Genomic DNA, 22,086 nt, shown 5'->3' on the forward strand with positions numbered 1-22,086 from the left:
TTATGAGTTAGATTCAACTTTCTCTTTCATGTGTCTCCAAATGTGTGTGTGTGTGTGTGTGTGTGTGTGTGTGTGTGTGTGTATGTGCATGTGTCAATGGATGGTGTGTGTGTGAGAGAGAGAGAGTTTATGTGCATGTGCTTAGGTGCACATGCTCAAGTATGTTTGGAAACCAGAGGCTAGCCTTCCGTATTTGTTTGTTAAGCAGTATTCAAAGTTGTTTGTTTGTTTGTTTACTTGTTTACTTCTTCATTCATTTATTTAGAGGTAGATCTCCCCATGATTTGACTGAAGAGCAAGCCCCAAGGATATTCCTGTCTCTCCCTCCCAGTGTTGGGATTGTAAGTACACACCACCATGTCTGCCTTTAGCCACGACTGACTTTGGGGATCGATTAGGTTCTCACGCTTGCAAAACGAACACTTTGTTGGCTGAGCCATCTCCCCAGTCTGGGTCTCCCTCACTCTTGTGACTTCTGAGGAGTCTGAGGCAGAGGCTAAAGGGTGGAGGCTGTTTAAGACAGCAGGGCTCAGCCCGGTGGAGAGCAGAGCTCAAGCTCCCACACTGCAGACCTCAGCATACCTCGCTCACCACACCCTCCATCCAGCAGCCTGCTGCTCTTGGAGTTGCACTCTTGTTGTCTTGGAGTTGGAGAAGCACTCATCTGTCAGGACCCTCGCTCACCTACCATGTACATGGTTTCTTTTAAATCTCCTGACACTGTCGGGAGGCAGGAAAGAGGCATCTTCTCCAATGTCTAGGTGAGGAAACATATTCTTGCCCAAAAGGTAAGACAATACAGTAAACAAGAACATGCATAAATGTAACAGAAGTGAAAAATAGCCCACCGAAGACAAAGACACTAAGAAGTCATGGTCCTTGAAGGTCTAGATTTTTTTTTTTTTAAGTAAGACATGACTATTTTTCCTCTTTACCTTTACACCTGTGACAGACAGAGCTTGGAATCCTCTTGAAAGAAATTTCCCTGTATTATTTTCCCCTGTTCTGATGGGCTTTCATCCCAGCTGCCTCAGTGAACTCAGAGAAGCTGTATGTGTTAAATTCTGGGGTACTGTTTAGCATCATGCATGTATCCATTCATATTCCAACTGAACACAATTTTGTCAGAGGTGAGAAGGTTATGATTAAATCCACCATATTAACTTAGCTTTAAATACATCAGGCCCCTTAATGGCAGACCACCACTCAGGAATTTGATGTTTTATATCATAGTTCACCATTTTGTTTATATTGGGGGGTGCTTCATCCATGCAAAGCAAAAGAATGACAATAAAATATGATAAGATTATTGACTTTATAATAAAAGTCTCTTGTAGATATTTTATGTGAAAAAATTATTTTAATTAAAACTTGCTTGCTTAATTAATCATGAGCAGAAAAATGAAGCCAAATATAAAAGACAATAGATATCTGTTGAATTTTTTCTAAAAAAAAAAAAAAAGATATTCCTGGCAAGTTCAGAAAAGGTCTCAAATATGTATCTTGATAGGTCCCCAAGTAAGACACTATTGGCTTTTAAATCTTCTTTGACACTTTGGGATAAGAGACACTGAGCATTTGGCAAATGGGAGAAGACTGTAGCATTTAAAGGAAATACAGCATGGAGCCAGCTGGTCAAGTCTTGGCTTTGGCATTCCTGTTGGTTTTGTTTACAGTGAGTTAGTTAGGATCCTGGAGCCCCAAGATGAGATGATGCCATATAAAACAGCATGAGACTTCATATGAAGCTCTCAGAAAGATGTGGAAATTATTGCTTATCTTTCTACAAGTTTGAAAGTGTGGCCATTATTATATACACTCTGCTATAGGCATCAATCAATTTTTACTGATAACAGGAATTATGCATGCTATCTCTTGACAGCAAGAAAACAGAAAAGGGTGGGATATTTCTTGGAGAACATAGCTTTGAATTTAGGTTCAGAAGTGGAGATCATATAAATCCTAGTGCTACCATTTACATAGACCACATGCATTTCTTGGTGTTCTGGCCTCACCAGGGAGGAAAAGGGGCATGAACGTAAGTTAGAATAGGAATATGAGGTCCAGAACAGTAGTCATGTTACAATATAATTAGCTATGGACATCAGAGAATGAGGATTCAAGGAATCCAGTAAGTTGATTCCATAAGGGCAGACTATAGAGCATCTAGATCTGCAGCACAGTCCTAGAGGACTAGGCAAGCCACACAGCACCATCAGGGACAAGAAGTCCCGAGCACGGTTCCAATAGGGCTAACATTTGAAGCATTAGTTTTTCCTGAACAACACAAACATGCTGAGTCCACTTTCCATGAAACCCAAGGTGCAAACCCAGAACTTATAAATAGCAGAAGAGGCTGGGCGGTGGTGGTGCACTCCTTTAATCCCAGCACTTGGGAGGCAGAAGCAGGTGGATTTCTGAGTTCGAGGCCAGCCTGGTCTACAGAGTGAGTTCCAGGACAGCCAAGGCTATACAGAGAAACCCTGTCTCGAAAAACCAAAATAAATAAATAAATAAATAAATAAATAGCAGAAGAAAGCAACGTGTTTACTACAAATTTTTACAGAGACAGAGAGAGACCATGAATAAATATATATATATATATATATATATATATATAGAGAGAGAGAGAGAGAGAGAGAGAGAGAGAGAGAGAGAGAGAGAGAGTGTGTGTATTTGCAGTACTGAAGTAACAAACTAAGAAAGACCAGTAGAAGATTGAATGGTATGTTCATGGCTTTTCAAAATATGGAAGGAAGCTAAATTGGATATTTTATAACATTTTCAAATAATGGTTTAAGAGCTTTGTAGGGGGCCGGGCAGTGGTGGCGCACGCCTTTAATCCCAGCACTTGGGAGGCAGAGGCAGGAGGATTTCTGAGTTCGAGGCCAGCCTGGTCTACAGAGTGAGTTCCAGGACAGCCCGGGCTACACAGAGAAACCCTGTCTCGAAAAACCAAAAAAAAAAAAAAAAAAAAGCTTTGTAGGACATACTTTCTTATCATGTAATAAAGTAAATAAATTACAAGAGTCAGATTTGTGTTTTGAATCTCTGGTTTTGAAAAGTTAGTAAAAGTTCCCTCACCCCATGACTTAATAGAGATCAACGGTGGAGAAGCTTTGTTCAAAAGTGTTTGAAAGTAGTTGAGGCTTTCCCGTCATGCTTTTCTATGTTATTAAGAGTTTAAATTTATTTCATCTACAAGCTCTTCTAAGGGAAGAATGTATAAAACATATCTACCTCTTAAGAAGACGTGTTTGGCTGTGAATCAGTTCAAATAGTCCATCCACAGGAAAAATTTGACAACACTAGTTAGAATCACCCACATGTATGACTGTACAGGAGTGACATATCTATAATCGTGACTTTCATGACTTTCTTTCAGGCCATTCCATTCTTTACCACTAACTACCAAATTACATCTTGTCAAAAACTCATTATTTATTTGTTCAGTTGTAGGTACTGTTATGCCTCCTTCTATGTTCATATAAGGCGCACAGACACATTCCAACACACTACTCACATGTGGTTTTGTAAAGACCGTGCTGTTTGTTGCGCAGGTAACCTGCATATCTGATGGACCGCATCATTTACGTACTGACTAATGGAGAGATTATTATTCCTCCATTTAAAGTTTATGAAGTGTTTAAAAAAAAAGAAAAGCTTAGTTTCTTTCTTTTCTGTTTTTAAGGATTGTTTTGAAGCAGCATCTCACCGTGTATCCCAGGATGATCCCTCTTCCTCAGCCTCCTTAGTCCTTGGGGTACAGTTAGATACCACCATGCCTGGATTCATTTTTGACAGTATATAGGCATCAACTTCGATGTAAATGGATATTAACTTAATTCATTGTTTTTAATGATAGCATATTTCACTATTTGCACAAGTTACACCTTTAAGTATTTTCCTACATGTTTTTACTGGTTGCTTCTATTTTTCCACTGTAAATGGTGTGCCTTCCAACCTTTACATGTTAAAATCTGAGCCCCCCCCCCCAAAAAAAAAACCCGGCAGTATTAGATGGTGGCACATTTGGGACCTGGATCACTCACAAGGTCAGAGACCTCATGTACATCATTGGTGCCCTTACAAAGGGCAAGTGAGGGCACAGGGAAGGTGCCATCTGTGAATTAGAAAGTGAGCTCTTGCCAGACACAGAATCTGTCAACCTTTGATTGAAACTTCCAGCCGTCAGAAATATGAGAAAGAAATCTCTCTGATGTAACAACTACTCAGTTTAAGGCGATTTATTATAACAACAAGAGGACTACCGAAACATACATCTTTATGTGTACTTTATTTTCACGATTATAGATGCTGACAAGGATTATAGCTTAAAGACTGGAGACTCTCAGCCTCAAAGCCACGTTCTATCACTTCGTCAGCTTCTACAGGAGAAGAGAAACTGGCTATAGTAAGTGCTCTATGCTTACCGATGAACATTTTTCCTGATCACCCACTGTTTACCAAGAGTTCTGAATGGGACTAGTAAAAGACACAGAGACAGAACAAATATATAATGCACTAGATGACTATACTTCCACCCGATGCACTGTCATTTGAATATAGGCTACATATGTATCAGAGCAGCTCCGTATGTCAGTGCACACACAGAGATGTATACCTGCCCAGAGCTGTTATCTCTCCATCTCAAGACAGTATGGCCTATAGTCCAATGTAATACAGTGTGATACTTCTTGTGAATAGATAAGAAGTAACAGAAGGCCAGAGAATGGAGTGAGTCGCTCAGTTCAGGGGTAAGAAACTAGGAGGCGTATGGGACACACTTTACTGAGGAACTAATGTTTCAGCTAAGAACAAACATCTCCTCTAGGCCTAGAATGGGAAGACAGAAATATTCACTGGGGTAAATAGCCTTTGGGCTTTGAAGAGACAGTGTGTCCCAGACTCATGTTTCTTCAACATTGATGCATTTGAGGATTACCCACAGGGGCTTGTTTTGAATGATGGTTGTTGAAAATCCATCTTCCCAGCATTCTGAGTTGCTGTCCAGAAAGCTATGATCTAAACAAACTCACTTAGATTGACTAGGCCTTTGAAATCTATCAATAGAGACCTTGTTTGTAGGAGAAAAATCATGCTGAAGAAAGAGTGATATTTCAAGTAAATGACCATGCGAGATAGTCATATGTTCTATCAGAAAATGATGTTAGGTTTCTGAACTTTGGGGGAAAATAAGTTGAGAACTGAAGTATTATTTTGATATTTTTAAAGTCATGCCTTCATGAGAAGTTCTAGTTGATGACTAAGTAAACAAATGTGAGACAGGGGCTAAGGAAGACAGCTGAAAGGCCCTTCAGCTGTGAGTATAGCAGATTTGCCTGACTTGGGAACAAGGAAAAAAAGCAGACCTACCATCCAACCAACCACCAATATTACAGCTGTCAGCCTCTCAGCAGATAAATGTACGTGCTGCCAATTCTCACAATCTGAGTTCGATCCCAGGAATCTACCATAAGTGAACAGATGAGAGAATCAACTCCCATATGTTCTCTTCTGATTTCCATGTGTGTACGAACCATGGCCTTTGTGTACACACACACACACACACACACACAGAGACAGAGAGAGAGAGAGACAGAGAGAGAGAGAGAGACAGAGAGACAGAGAGAGAGACAGAGAGAGAGAGAGAGAGAGAGAGAGAGAGAGAGAGAGAGAGAGAGAAACAGTATCAGAATAGCAAACTGAAAGGCAATAACAGGAGCCTTTTTAAAGAACTTTCTTGAAGAGGTTAAACTGATCCAATCAAGCATTGTGTTCCAGGTCAATTCACAGGGAAGCTGGGATTATCTCTGGATTGTGATGGAAACATGCTTCACACTTATGTAGTGAAAGCCAGACACACACCCTTGTCTCTGAGTCTGGAGCACAGAACAGGCTCTTACATAATTTCCTAGCTGGTCCGTGTTAGCGCCTGTGATTAATTCTACATGACGGGCTTTGAACTTTCTGTTCAGATGGCTTCTCTAACCTTCCAGAGCTCCCAGCAAGAGGAAATGTGTGACCCACAGACTTCACTCCTGATAACTATCATTCCAGTCAAGAACATTGGCATTGCTCGTGAGTAACCATTTTTGTGCCTTGCTCCTTGAGGTGGCTTTTAAAAACAGAAACAAATCAGAGACGTGATATAAGTTCCCACAGCCCAAACCCTAGAGAAAGCTTGTCAAGGATTCGACTGAAAAACAAACAAACAAACAAACAAAAAAACAGTAGTGACGGTAGAAAAAATGATACTAGGGAAGTCCTTCTCACTTATACTATCCTCTCTTTAAAGCCTTCTGGAGTATACTTCTAGCTGGAGCTTCCAGTCAAGCAGTGAGTCTCAGAGATCTGAACACAGAACAGTAGCTAGCCCAGCGCTGACCAACTTTTCCAGCTTGGACAAGTCCTCCCAGCTCTCTGTCTGTGATGCTTCCCTACCCATACTGGTCTAGGGCTCCTAAGGGTACAGGAGAGAGGCCAGAGCTCCACGGAGGCTTCTCCTTCTCCCTCCCACATCCCCTGCTTCCCCTACCAGACCCTGCTGGCCAGCAAGCTGCGAAGGAAGGTGATTTGAACTCCTGCATAAATGCACCTACATTTCACTTAGGATCCCATTGTGACCTCGACACTACCTTAGCAGCCCCAGAACCGCACCTGGAGCAGGCAAGATTGAAAGAGGTTGGACCCCTGGCTATGAACAGAACAGAGAGCGCCCCACTTGACCTCTTTCTACCTGGCAGCTCAATGCCTTCCAGCTACTCACCAACTCCAGGGCTCGCAGGAAGGCAAGGGGTTCCTTCAATGCCCGAAAGGTGCCCGCAGAGGCAAGCTACAAACGAACGAGAAAGGGGAAAGAAAGCAAAAGTATGAGCGGAGGGCTGGGGACACCTGTCCAGTGTGTCGACGTCCCTGGCGTTTCCCAATCCTAGGCCAGCCACCCTGCCTGTCCTGTTCAGTTCTACCTGGCTCACAGGGTCCATGGCTCGCCCTTACTCTGTCTTCTCTCGCACCGGTTCCCTTCAGGGATGAAGTTCGTCTGACCCACGGTCCCCAGGGTCAGAAGCCACTTCAAGCAGCGAGCAGCTGACCCGGGACCTAGGCGGGGAGCGCTGGCTGTTGGTGCCAGCTCGCTGGGGCTTGTCAGCTTGTCAGTGCTGTGCGCTCGCTGAGCTAGCTCAGCGGGAGGCAAACCGAGCCTGAGATGGGTGGGCGGGGCAGAGTGGGCTAGGGAGCAGCAACAGAGGAGGGGAGAAAGCCAAGCCATCAGGGCCAGGCTGTCATTGGCCAGCCGCACGCTCCACGGGGGAGGGCGTCCGGGTGGGCTAGGCACAGCCCTCGCACATTGGTCCAGACCCTGCGCGCGGGCGCGCAAGCTTCTCTAGGCTCCGGGGAAACTTTGGAGCTGATGGTTGGCAACAGTGGACTAATGTCCTCATCAAGAAGGCTGCAGGCTGCAAGAGGAGAAGGGGTTTCCGGTAAGAAAAGAGCACCCAATGTCTGGGGAGGGACACATTCACTCTGGCGACTTCTTTTTGACAAAGACACCATCGATCACTCCAGTCATTATCCAAAGCCTGCATGGAAAGGTTTCTTATGACTAGACAATTTCAGATTCTGGGGTACAGCCCCAGACAATATACTGCTACGTCCCCTTCCAGGAAGTAGGAACTGGGGAAGAAACTGGACTATAGTATGCGGAGCAGCAAGGGTAGTGGGAGAGGGGGCTGGAGAAGGAAGGAGAAGAGGTGTGTGTGTGTGTTTGTGTGTGTGTGTGTGTGTGTGTGTGTTTGTGTGTGTTTGTGTGTGTGTTTGTGTGTGTGTGCTGGGGGAAGGACGATATCAGCATAGAGTGGCTGGACTGGAATCAGTTCATCTTAATCCAGCCAGGTACGAGGCAGGAGGCAGGTAGGTAATCTTCATGGCTATTGTGAAGTCCCTAGAAAACATCAAGGACTAAACTGGTTGAACGGAATGGAAAATTCAAGCCCACATTGTCTCTTTTAGCTACATACTACTCCCGTAAATGAACCTTCTCCGAATAATGATAGGTAACAAGCCGTTTCCACTTCAACTTGAGTCGAACTCTCTTAGAATTTAATGAGAAGTAGTTTACCCTCACCCCTTAATGGGTCAACTTTGCCGACTGTAATAAACAGCAGCAACTTAGTTTTGTCAACCAAGGAAACACCTTGCTAAGAGCTTGACCGACATTATTTCGTTAAATATTCACAAAACACCCACGGGTTAATAACATTATTATTCTCAGTCTTGAGATGAGGAAGCTGGAGCTTACTGAGAGGAAGTGACCTGCTCAGTGTTGTTCAGCTAGCAGGCAATGAGCCAGAACTGAATTAAAAGGGGAGTCACAAAAAGCATAGAGGAAGGAGAAGAGGGGAGGGGACGAGAGATGCTCATACCCGCCACACTATGCTGCCCTTCCTTCTCCTCCCTTTGGACTGGATTCTACATACGAAGTGGTCTCCCAGCAACACGGAGAGTCCATCTGTTTACTACAGAGATTTGCCAAAAAGGCTTGGTGTGTGTAGAAGTAGGGGTGTGTTTAATATTTAGGAGTGGGTAAATATAGAAAGGAATGGTTTCTAATCTGTAAGAAGAGACAAAACTAGCCAAGAAAGGGGGCGTTTAGAACAGACCCTTCCGCGTCAATGGATTTTATTAAAGAGAATCTAGAAATCTCAAGAGTGGGAACCCCAACAAGATAGTTGCACCATCTGCAGCTGTCCCTTATTCCTACTGCTCTTCCTTCATGCAGACAGGATCTAAAACAGTGAGAAGCAACTGTGTTTAAAAGAAGCCATTATGGAACTACAAAGTGCATGGGAGGAGGGAGCACAATCAAATACTTAGTACCCAGTATCCTCAGTTGCGTGTTTATGAACAGGTAGGTGAGCCTGTTTCTTTTCATCTATAAAACAGAACACATAATACCGAGTCTTCACTGTAGCTTCTTGCTATGAGGATTCTAGCATATTTTGTAGCCTCGGTAGGATAGTACATCATACTTTAAACTTGCTCGATAATTACATCTTTCCACAAGCAGCTGTGAACATATAAAGGCCCAGACTGTAGTGCTGGCCATCCACTCTTTATAGTGCACCTTCCTTTTGGTCCAGAGGCAATGCATGTATTTCTGAGGATACATTCTGAGAACAAGTTTAGGAAACTTTATATTATCTACCCTCTGTCTTATTTCCTAACACTAAATGATGATGAGTATAATTTCTTCGCAGAGACTGTGGCTACAGTCTAGTGGTAGAACACGTGTCTGGCATACTCAAGGCCTGGTTTGATCCCTCGAACTACCAAAAGCAGGGCAGGGCAGACTTATATAGAGGCATCATTGACAGCCTGGGTTCACACAGAAGGCTGGTATAGATCAGACCTGCAGCTGAGCCAGGGTAAATATGAAGCTGAATGAGAAATGCTTTGGGAACTCTAAATTGAGATATTAAGGTTTTTGTTGTTATTGTTACCACAATCAACCTTAGCTGAAGAAACAGATTTCGTACAGTGTAGAGAAAGAAAGATTCTGCTTTAGGTCGGTTTGATCTCATTGTCTCTGCATTTTAGAATGTCATCCTTGCTCTTTGCATAATTGTCAATGAGCTTGCTGGGTCTACTGTCTCATGCTTAAATTTAGTGATGATAATTGTCAGAATACTGTCAATTGAGTTTCATTTCTGCTCCTGGGTTGCACTGTTTCCTGTATTTCATTTAAGCTATATCCCAGCTTGCTCTCCTGTATGGATAGCATACCTAACCATAGGTAACTTGCAGAAGTTTGTCTCTATATTTGAAGCTCTAGATAGGGAAGGATTTATGCACTTGTTGCCCATTTGAAGATCATTTGGACTGAGACCTTGGCACTAATGAAGTATGAAAAGTGTATCTATTCTCTCAGATCTCTCTTCACACGCAACACTTCTAATATGATAACATATTTTTCCAGTTCTCCAAACATCATGTGAAACTGCCAGACGAGGGTGTAATAGCTTAGACAACAATGGCACATTGTCAAAGGTTTCTTTTCACATTCCACAGATGTATACGTTTCCAACAGCTGCATCACCAAAATAAACAAAAAAATGTGTGTTGCATATTGCATTTGCAATGCTAATATTTTGTAGACTTTGGAGTTAGAACCTCTCTATTCACACGTGGGAATAACACTGGGTTCCCTACAAACTAGGTTGGGAATAGAGAGACAGATGACATCAACACTGCCATATTTTCTTTCCGGTAACTTAAGATTATCCGTTTTCTTTTGGCCCAAGAGAATAAAAACTAGTTCCATCTTATTATAAGACACATACTGCTAGGGCTCAATTACCTGGCTAACTTTGATGAAGCATCTATTTCAGTGCTCTATATTGACTATGGAACTCAGGTAGTTTCCAGATCTCTTTAACTTAAGGAGAGGGATTCATAACTTTAAATAGTTCATTTGGCCCAGCAAGGCAATTTATCTACCTTATTTCAGAGAAGCCTATTCTCAATAGAGGGAGACTTAAGTCTTTCTTTACTTTATTGATAGTGTTAGGAGATATTTTAATTTTTATGTCCAAGGATGGAGAGGGGAGTGGAGGGTGATGTTTAGACAATAAAGACCAGAGTTTATTCCCAGCAGCCTTTAGGAAGAGAACTCATCTCCAAAGGAGTAAATGGCCACAAGGCATAGCAGCCTTAGCTTTCTCATTCAGTAAGTAAAGGCTGAGAGCTTGAAGTATATTAACATGGCTGAGTTCTAATCTGCCCCTACTTGCTGAGACTCCCACCTCTGGAAAGCTTGCACTCTACTAGAAAATACTCAAAGCTTAAAATTCTAAAGTCAGTATTTATTGAATGCGATAGTGAGATGAAGCAATCTCCATCAAAATTTCAATGTCACCCTTTACAGAAATACTCTTTGTTGACAAAAAATGATATCTAGGCTATACCAATAACTTGACAAATTATATAAGTCAACTAAATAACAAATAACAGCCCAATCAGTAAATAGCTAATCAAATTAATGGACAATTCTTAAAGAATGAAGTCCGAAGGCCATATTACATGCATGAAAAATGTTCAACCTCACTAGTCATCAGAGAAGTGAAAACTAACCTATATTGAGGTCTCATACCACTTAGAATGACTGTCATTTAAAAAACAAACAACAAAAGCTGAGAAGCACACAGAACAAAGGGAACTTTCATGCCTTCTGTGAATATAGAAGTCCAGCTACTGTGGAAATCAGTTTGAAGGTTCTTCAAAGAACTACATATGGATCAACCACATAACCCAGCCACCCCTAGTCCTGGATATTTAGCCAAAGAACTCCATGGCAACATATGACAGGTACATTTCCATATCCATGTTTATGTTATGAATCACTGCTTCACATTGCTTGTTCTAGATGTGTTTACATTTCTATCTCTTTTTTTATTTATTCTCGTTGGTCATATATATTTAAAAACTCATTCATTCTTTTCTTCAGATTTTCCATTGTAGTAGGATATAAGTTTTCAAGATATGTCTTAATAGTTTTCTGAATTTCATTAGAATCTATTATAATGTCTTCCTTTCATTGATAATATGGTTCGTCTAGGTTTTCTCTCTCTCTTCAGGTATATTTGCCTAAGGTTCGCCAAACCATCTATCTTTTTTATAGAAGTTTGTGTTTTCATTCATTCTTTGTATTTTTATCCATTTTAACCTTATTAATTTATTCTCTGATGTTAATTATTTCTTTTCTTCTACTAATTTTGGATCTGTATATCATGTGTGTTCAGTGCCAGCAGAGACCAGAAGAGGGTATTAGATTTCATAGAACTGGAGTTAAGGACAGTTGTGAGCTGCCATATGGATGCTAGGACTTGATTTTTATTTTTGTTTGTTTTTTGAGACAGGGTTTCTCTGTGTATTCCTAGCTTTCCTGAAATTCACACTGTAGTCCTGGCTGGCCCAAAACTCAGAGATCTGCCTGCCTCTGCCTTCCAAATGCTGGGATTAAAGGCAGGTACCACCACTATCTGGCTGGGTGTTGAGACTTGAACCTGGTCCTCTGGAAGAGCATGTAGTGCTGGTAACCATTCAGCAATTTTTCCAAACCAAAATGTTCATTTTATGTGTATTTCAGTGTGTGTGTGTGTGTGTGTGTATGTGCACCACCTGTGTGCTAACACCCTTGGAAATCAGAAGAATGGAATCACCTGGAATTGCAGTTACAAACAGATGTGAACTACCCAACCCAACCAGGGTGCTAGGAACCGAGCCCTGGTCCTTTGTATGAACAGGTAGCCATCTCGTTGACCCTCTGATATTATAGTGTAAGTGGTTGTACCTATAAAGTTTTATCTTAGGAAAGTTTTTATCCTGCCATGGGGTTGGGTAGATTGTCTTTTCATTTTCATTTTGCTTTAGAAAGGTTGAAATTTCCTTTGTGATCTCGTTGATAAGCCTTAATTATTCAGTAGTGTGATGTACAGTTTCTGTGGATTTGTATGTGTTCTGTAGTTTTTCCTGATGTCTAGTTCTTATTTTATTTCATTGTGGTCACATAGAATGCACCAAATGATTTTAATTTGCCCTGTTTTATATTCTATATCATCTCTTTTAGAGAAAGTTTCATGGAATTATGAAAAGAATATGTATTCTGCAGTGTTTGGATGGAACACTCTGTAGCTATTTAATATATTCATTTGATTTGTGATTTTATTTGACCGAGATGTTTCTCTGTTTGTGTTTTGTTGGCATGATCTGTCTGTTGATAAAAGGCAAATATTAAGCTCTCCCTCCATTATTGTGTTGGGGTTAAGCTATGGCTTATGTACAGTTATTTTTTTTCATAAAATTGGGTTCACTAGTGTTTGGTGACTATATACATAGAATTATAAAAGTCACTTAATGAGCATTAATATATATTAATATATATATTAAGAACTCATATCATAAAATGACTATTTATGAATTTTAAATCAAAGAGAATTGTGTAAAATTTGCAGCTTCAGTGAATGCAAACTAGAACACCAAGCTATTATTGAACTATTTGCCATTGACCCCAGGGCATCACAGTAACAACTGAAATTATAGTAACAGTGTAACAGTATGTTAAGTAGGTAGCAGGCAGCAGGCAAGTGCTCCACAGGCCTCCACCCCACAGGCCACCACTCTCTCACTTAGCTCTGTTCTCTGCCTTAAAGCACGTGCTACTGTCATCCCATGGCACATGCAAGAAAAGTTAAACTCAAAAAGTTAAAGCCTTAGCTAAGGTTTTATGGAAAGTAAACAGCGGAGTCAGTATTTTCTTCCTTCCCCACAGCTTTCTAAGAAAAGGATACTGTGCAGTTTCTATTGAATACATCACAAGCTGTTGGTAAAAATGTGTTTCTTGCTGGAATATAAACAAAAGGTCTTGGGAGGCAGGGAGGAAGGACAGCATATTCTCTTAGAATTACTATTGTATGAGCACTGCAAAACACAGAAAACCCCTCCCAGTCTCAGAGACTGACAGCCCATTTCTGCCTCTTACCATTAGCTGGTTTCGTAAACGCTCGTCATTTTGGTGTTCCAAACACTCTTGGAGTACAAACAGCTCTGAGTTCCTGCCACATCCCCTCTAGGATTTGAACAAGATTGAGGCAGCCCAGTTAGCTCTGGTTCTTCCCCAGGGAAGAGGTCAGCAGAAGGGACAGTGTAATACAAGGTCAGTCTCAGTTTGACTGAGTTCATTGCATCCCGACTCCTCCAGTTCTTCTTGGGTTGGGAGAGAGCAAGAGGCTGTCATTTTTATTGGTTAAGTAGCATGCACAGGGTCTCTTTATGGAATTTTCATGCATAATTTGCTGTTGCTGGTCTTGCCCTCCCCCTCTTGTCTCTTGTCTTCCTGTCACTCTCATACCCTTCTATCTCCAGTGACACCCTTTATGTTTCCAAGCCACATATTTCCTCTTTGCCCATCCTCAGAAGCTTCATTTCCCATCTAGTATGGCCCTATAGTGTCATGCAGTCCCACTCACATCCACATGTGCATGCACTTACTGTAATGAAAAATGAGTCTGCATATGAAAGAACATGATGGTTGTGTGACATGGTGAGCCATCCCATCTTTGCTCAACTTTCTTCTCCATGAAATATAATATTTTTAGAATCCCACCACTCTGCAAGAAGAGAGTAATAATAAACATAAAACACATAGCTCAGGTATCTGGTAGGAAACATGTCAATATGGGTATTGACTAACAGACCGACCACCCCAGAACTTTATGTGACAACTGATATTCACAACATGTGCCCTTAAAAATAAACAAAAAGCACACAATTGTCTCATACTTCCTTCTTTTCAAAATTCTCTTTTCTTTATTTTTCCAATTTTCTCTTCTTTGAGTCTCAAACTCCTTTCTGTCAGTTGATCTAGGAATTTCTCTTGAAGGTAATATTGGTTCATTTTAAAAGTTCTTCTTGGAGATAGAAAAATACTCAGTGATAGAACACTTGCAAGCATCAGCACTAAACACACTAAAAAGTCTTGGCAGAAATTCCAGACACATATATTTCTAGAGATTATATAATGTAAAAGTTTTTTTTCTTAATGTCTCTGGAGCTGAGGTTAAGGCTCAGTGGATAAAGCACTTACTGTGCAAGCATGGGGGCCTGTGTTGGGATCCTGGGATTCTGTGTAAAGCCAGATACTTGTGTGCAACTGTTACCTCAGTACTCCTACAGGGAGATGTGCTGCTCCAGGGACAGCCTGGCACACTCAGCTGTGAGCATGAGATTCTGCCACAAGCATAAGAGTGACAAATGAGGTTGTCCTCTTTCCTCCACATATGTACTGTAACATGTATGCAACACCATGTACACACACACACATACACACACACACACACACAATTACAAATAAATCACTATTGAATATAAGTAGAAATTAGGTAGACATTTTTATAAAACATAATTTTTCTTTCAGTCATTTTATTCTTTGTTTTAGGGGGAAATGCATATGAAAAAATCTTATGGATGATAAGGATAAAAAAGAGTATCTAGGTTCTACCATATAATTAATAAACGTAATAGAAGTAGTGCTACATGTATCTATTGTGTCGCATTATCTATAGAGTCTTTAGAGCTTATTTTTTAACATTACAAATAGCATTGGCACCTATGAAAAACAAACCTTGCTTAGCAATTCTTACAAACCTACTTAGTTGCTTTTCCCCAGGCTAAACCCACACCTGAAATACTCTGCTTTCTCTTGAGATCACAAATTTTTTTCCCTTCAACTTTTAAGTAAAAAATAATTGGCAATTGTTTCAGTTGGAACACCGGCCAAGAATGGAATCATGTGAGGAGAATTCTGAGCGCGTGTGAGAACACTCCAAGGAAGCAACACACGAGTCTTATGACCTCGGTGTCTTCAAAACACAGAACTGTTCTTTGAATGTGTTTTTGTGCTCCTCCCAAGTGTCATGGATTCAGTCAAATGTTTATATGCCTCTATGGGTAAAATGTGGTTTTGAGAAGTGTGGCTTGTCCTGGTGGGTGTATACTTCTTGAACTCATGAAAACTGTACTCCTGTTAACCTTCTTAACCCTCAGAGTTAATAAACAGTCTGGGGCTCTGAATAAATGCATGAAATTTAGTCAGCCTAGTTTATCAGCTGTGCTCTCCTTGGCCTCACCACCTCTAGAGCACTGAAAGTTTCAAATCTGAGACACTAGAACATTGACTTCTGTGTCACCCTGTGCATGTGCTCTTGCCTGCCTCAGTCCCTGAGCTCTGTGAAAGGGCAGGGTCAGTGCTAAATATGCTCACCCAGACAGAAGCAGAAATTTAATACCTAAAATTGGGTTTTTACTAAATTATACTGCAATGCATTTTTATACCTGCTTGGCAAATAATATGCAGAGGAAGGCTACAATTACATAGGTTACTTGCCAGAAATAAAGGATAGGTTAAAATAATAAACCCTTCAAATTAGTAAAAAGAGAGATGAAGGGAAGAAAGGAAAAAAGAATGTATTCTTGTGATACAAGAGAAAAAAGAGGAAGAGAAAGAGAGAGATGAGGGTGGGGGCATTTGAAAGAGTCTCCCCAAATCAAGACCAATGAGTATCATCAAAATCACTATAGGTTACTTATTCTCAGGATTTGCTGTGTTTCCCCAGACTCAATCCCCAAGTCTCATGTGCTACAGTCTTCCTTTCGCTCTGACTCCATCCCCAAGGGATCATGAAGACCTCCTCCAACCTTGCTTCCCACAACTCATACCCGTATCCCAGCCTCCAACACCACCAGGCATTCCTTATGAGCATTGTAGCTGCACAGGCCAGGAAAGTAGACTGTTAACATACAGACGTTACACTCTTCAAAAATTCAGAGAGGAAACAGAAACCAAGAATCAAAATATCCATCCAACAAGGACAAATTCTGAAATCAGCACCTAACCATATAATCATACCAACCCCAGATGCATAGATGCCAGCATAGAAACAAAACAAAACAAACAAAAATGATAGGGCAATGCCTCCACCAGAGCCAAGCGATCTTACCAGAGCAGGCCCTAAATAACATAGATGAAGCTCAAGAAAAATACCTTAAAATCATCTATATGAAGATAGCAGAAATTCTTAAGGAAGAAATGAATTAGTCCTTTAAAGAAATTCAGGAAAACATAGATAATTTACATACATACATACATACATACATACATACATACATACATACATACATGCTATTCAAGACCAGCAAATGAAAACAGAACCAATAAAGAAAACAAACTGAAGGAATCCTAGAGATTAAAGATTAAAGATTTAGGAATTTTAACAGGAGTTACAGCTTCAAGCCTCACTGTCAGAATATGGAAGAGAGAATCTTAGAGATTGAAGATATAACAGAAGAAATTGATATATCAGTAAAAATAAAAAGTTAAAACAACAACAAAAATAAAACAAAACCTCCCGACTCAAAACCTCCAGGAAATCTATGAAAAGACGACCACACACACACACACACACACACACACACACACACACTCACCCCAATGACACCAACCCCCCAAAATAAAATCAGTAATCATTGGTTATTGATATCTCTCAATATCAAGGTTTTAATTTCTTAATAAAAAGACACCAACTAACAGAGTGGATTTGAAATTAGGATCCATCCTGTTGCATCCAAGAAACATGCTTTAACATCAAGGATAGACATTAGCTCAGGATAAAATGTTTGAAAAAGATATTCTAAGCAAAGTAACTAACTAACAAACTTGTGTAGCCATTTTAATACCTAATAAAATAGACGTTCAAGCCAAAACTAGTTATCAGAGATAGGGAAGGACACTACATACTCATCAAAAGAAAAAGTCGACTAAGATGACATTTTACTTTGTAACATCTATGCCACAAACAGAAGGGTGCCCAAATTTGAAAAACAAAACCAATCCAAACAAAAAGAAACAACAAAACACTACTACAGCTTAAACCACATATCAACAACTTACATACTGATGGTTGGATACTTCAATACCTCATCAATAGACAGATCTTCTAGCCAAAAACTAAACAGAGGAATGCAATGGTAATAGACATTATAAACCAAATGGACCTAAAAGCTATTTATGGAGCATTTTTTGAACATAAAAAAATATACTTTCTTCTCTGTACTTTATGAAATTTCCTATAGATTCAACACAATACCCATCAAAATTCCAGCACAATTCTTTATAGACTTTAAAAGGACAATTCTCAAGTTCATATGGAAAAAAAAACCCAAGTTTACTAAACTGATCCAGATCAATAAAGGAACTGCTAGAGGCACTACTATCCTTGATTCGTTATACTACAGAGCTAAAGTAATAAAAGATACATGTTATTGGCATGAAAACAGATATGTTTATCAACTTCAAGACCCAGACATAAATTTGCATATATATGGACACCTGATTTTTTTTTTTTATAAATAGGCCAGAAATATACACTGAGAGAAAAAAATGACGCCATTTTCAACAAATGGTGCTGGACTAACTGGATGTCTGCATGTAGAAGAAAAGATTCGTTACTCTGCACAAAAGACAAGTCCAAGTGGATCAAAGACCTCAGCATAAAACCAGATACACTGAACCTGAAACAGTAGAAAGTAGGAGATTACCTTGAACGCATAGGTACAAGAGATCACTTTCTGAACAGAATACTAATAGCACAGACTCTAAGAACAAAACTTAATAAATGGGACCTTATGAAACTGAAAAGTTTCTGTAAGGTAAAGGACACTGTAAATAGCACAAAATGGCACCCTATAGAACGGAGTTTTACAAACTGCACATCTAATAAAGGGCTTTATATTCAAAATATATAAAGAACTCAAGAAACTAGATAAAAAAATCAAATTTAAAAATGAAATACAGACTTAAACAGAATTCTCAATAAAGGAGACACAAATAGCTAAGAAACTATTTTTAAAAATGGTCAACATTCTTAGCCATCAGAAAAATGCAAATCAAAATGATTTTTAGATTCCATCTTACACCTTCCAGAATGGCTAAGATCAAAATACAAGTGACACTTTATGCTGGCGAGGCTGTGGAAGAAGGGGAACGGTCCTCCATAGATGGTGGGAGTGCAAACTCATATAGCCATCATGGCATCTATATGGTGGTTTCTCAGAAAGCTTCAAATCCATCTACTTCAAGACACAACTATACCACTTTTGGGTATATATCCAAATACCAAAATTCTCACTTGATTGCTCATATATGAAACTTAGCATCAAATCTTTAGATGTATGTGTTCAACGTAGAGTACATGTAGAATCCGTGAAATTGGAGAAGAATCATTAATGTTAGGTAGGAGGGAGTGGGAAAAAAATCTTAAAGAAGGAACCATAAAAGGGAAAGGAGCAATAATGGGGATGAGGCTCAACTGCAGAGGATGGAAAGTGGGTCAGAGAAGGGATAAGAAACACGAAGGATTGTTTGAAAAAGCCATATGGAGACCCAGTATTTTATAAGCTTTATATACAGACTTTTTATATCCATATAAAGTTCAACTGGAGTTACTGTACAAAAAGGATAACGTTTTCTCCTGAAGCCATAGGCTATCTAATTAAAAATTCCAGTGCCACATGTAGGATACCACAAGTTGCTGGTCAGTGGCATCCTGGAGAGCCTCCAAAACAATACAGCAAATTGCCATTGCTCTTGACCGTCCTCCAGAACTTAAGGTACTATTGCTGAAGATACCACACACTTTGATCATATGATATTGAGACATCGAATTGGTACTGATTGGGGTATTGTGTAACTTTATTCTTGGGGAAATATTGACAAATATCTACTCACCTCAGTTTTCAAAGTATTCATATTTGCTTTGAATATTTTATATATGCAGAAATTATTAAAATCAAACATGTCTTGTGTGTGTCATGGAATGACTGATTAGTCCAGAAGGCAAGTGGCTTATTTTCCCTGCATGTTTCTAGTCCCTGTACAGGAAGCTGTCATCGTAGGCAGTGCAGGATCTAGGAGCTCTCAGCTCCAGTTCTTCCAGTTGACAATGTGTGCTCACAGAGGAGCAGCATTTGATACATCCATTGTTGACCTCCAACAGTTCAGCCCCTACGAACACACCAAGCTGTCCCACAGCCTGTAAGAGAACTGTTCATAGCAATGTCGAGAAGGCATCCAGATCTACATGAGCTCTGTGTCTAGGAGGCTTCTTATGATACAGAAACACATGTCTACAGGGCCTATGACCATTCCACACAGGTTGTGTATCTGAGACAGAATCATATTTGCTTCCCTTATGAAGGAAAGAGTGAAAATCTATCTGCATGAAAATGTTGAAGGTACAAGATATGTGAGTAAGCCAAATTTGCGAAATTAAGAGATGTTTTCAATTTGATGAAAGGATGCCTTCATGGACCTCATCTCTGTTCCTGCATCACAATAGCAGCATCCTCAATGGCCAGGCTTCTTTCATCGACAGTGTGTCCTGTTATCAGTGACTCTTTACACTCCCTGAAGTCATTTTCACACTTAAGATTTAGTATGAAGAAGTAGGACGTCACATCTGCCTGATTATGGTAGGAATGGTTATTCCCTTGGGCAAAGCTCTGACTGTCCAAGAGAGACTGTCTGTGTATGCTGAGCATCAATAAAGTTAACTGTTTCAGGGTATTTTTGATGACTTGACAATAATAGACAAATATCCTTCTCTGGAGTGCAGGATGGAGGATCAGTTCCTTTAATATTTATTAGCGGGGAAAACAAACCTCCTCCAGGCCCCTAAAAGAAGAGTGAATCATAGTAAACCTATGGGTTTCTCTGTTGAAGAGAAATGTATGGCAACGTCATACATTATCTAGATTCTGATATTCATAACTACAATGTATAACAAACAGCTTTGCAAGCCAGGTTAAAATATAAAAGTCCTGTGAAAGCAGGGTCTCCCGCTGGGGATGGCAGGACTGCCTTCTGCTGCCCTTTGATCTTCTCTCCCTTGCTAACATCTCTCTGACAGAGTATGGTTAAGGGACCACAGATTCTCCAAGTAAGTCCACATTGCTGGGACCTGACTGGGAGGTTGTCTCATCTTCAGACTCCTAGACTTCACTGTGTTGCCTCTGCCTCACCTCATTTGTTCATGCCCTCCTTCTGTGTTTGCTTAGCAAAGACCCTCACTCTCCCTTCTGCTAAGGCCCTATTCACAGATCATGATACCTGTCTTATATGTGGAACACAATAAAACCCTGTGAATCCTGTTCCCCCAATGAACATAGAGAGAATGGGTTACTTGAAGCTTCCGTTTGTTTGTTTGTTTGTTTGTTTGTTTTTGTGACTGTTCTTATCTACTCCAGTGTATTCCTTTTGGAAGGCAGGTTGAGCTTTCTTTCATAACTGCTGGGGCACACACTGAGCTCTATAGGTTTCAGTGAACCCAGTAAATAGCTCCAGTGTTGCTCACTCTGCATTTTGTTCTTACTGTACTGCAGAAGGACCCAGGGCCACAGCAGATGTCCTGGGCTCTGTCTTTACAAAATCACATAGTCTTGTATTTGATGGTGTTGTTGGTATAACTGTGAATTCAAGCTAGATTGTAACTATTGTTTTCTTCCAACTTGAGAAGAAATCATAATGTTTCACAAGCCCCTCAAAGGCATGTGTGAGGAGGCCCTGTGTAGAGGAAAACCTGGTCACTCGAAGACTTCTATAACTATTACCTATTTATTTAGCAAGTTTCATGTGGCTGCTGTAAAACAATTTTATTATGATTTTGTTCTTATTAATAGTGTGTTGAGTTTGTATAGCCTAAAACACTAAATGCAATAGATACATAAAGTGTTTAATGTCGAATATATGAAGTTAAAGCTTGATAGGATGATGGTGAAAATCATAAGAAGATGATGACCATGAATGATATAACCACCACTCAGGATCTAAGAGTCAAGAGGGATGGAAACTTTGAGGCCAGCCTGAGCTACACATAGCAAGACCCTCTCTTTAGGGGAGCAGATGAAGTCCTGCATATTATTGACATAAGCACAGCCATATCAAGGACCCCAGTGCCTCAGAGGCACGAGAATGGAGACGTCTTCCTCTAGCCCTAGTATAATTTATGAACAATTGATCAATGTATGGAATAATTACCAAGCCTAAGTTTCTCCTCCAGGATGACGGTAACCTGAGACTGATCTTCTACAGAGACCTCCTACTTAGATTAGCTAAGCCTGCCTCTTCATTCAGCTTCATACAATAAACCCAGTTCCAGATATATAAAATAAATATGATGGATTCTGGATTGCTGTTGGTTTGCCTCTATCAGAGCGCACAATGCATTGGATCCCAGCTTTACTGCAGGTATGTCTGTTCTTTCTTCATTCCCCCACTGAGCACACAGTCTATTTAATCCCAGATTTGCTTCAGGTATCTCTGATCTTTCTTCATCTCCCCGCTGTCCCTGTCAGGTTTCCAGGACCAAGCTATGCAGGGTGTGGCATTCTATCCAATATACAAGGTTTCCGTAAGATGGTCTTTAATAGCCTTGCTGCTTCAGCATGCATAAAGCAAACTATCATTGTCAGCATATA

At 40.3% G+C, this 22,086-nt stretch overlaps 1 protein-coding gene and 1 long non-coding RNA gene across 2 annotated transcripts in view; one reads left to right on the forward strand and one right to left on the reverse strand.

The window, feature by feature from the left end:
• Synpr (synaptoporin) overlaps nucleotides 1-7,202 on the reverse strand; it is a 305,150-nt gene extending 297,948 nt beyond the window's left edge. The window contains exons 1-2 of the mRNA XM_028760699.1: nucleotides 6,969-7,202; nucleotides 6,770-6,835 (exon numbers count right to left, since the gene is read on the reverse strand). Of these exons, the coding sequence (XP_028616532.1) occupies nucleotides 6,770-6,835; nucleotides 6,969-6,986 (84 nt within the window). The 5' untranslated portion in view covers nucleotides 6,987-7,202. The remainder of the gene's footprint in view (nucleotides 1-6,769; nucleotides 6,836-6,968) is intronic.
• Nucleotides 7,203-7,373: 171 nt separating this feature from the next.
• On the forward strand, nucleotides 7,374-21,884 carry LOC114615078. The gene is made up of 3 exons (XR_003710422.1): nucleotides 7,374-7,481; nucleotides 8,780-8,908; nucleotides 21,669-21,884. It is a non-coding gene; the product is annotated as an uncharacterized LOC114615078 (long non-coding RNA).
• The last annotated feature ends 202 nt before the right edge of the window (nucleotides 21,885-22,086 follow it).

This window comes from Grammomys surdaster, unplaced genomic scaffold, assembly GCF_004785775.1.
Source record: "Grammomys surdaster isolate TR1022 unplaced genomic scaffold, NIH_TR_1.0 126546, whole genome shotgun sequence".
NCBI classification, from domain to species: Eukaryota; Metazoa; Chordata; class Mammalia; order Rodentia; family Muridae; genus Grammomys; species Grammomys surdaster.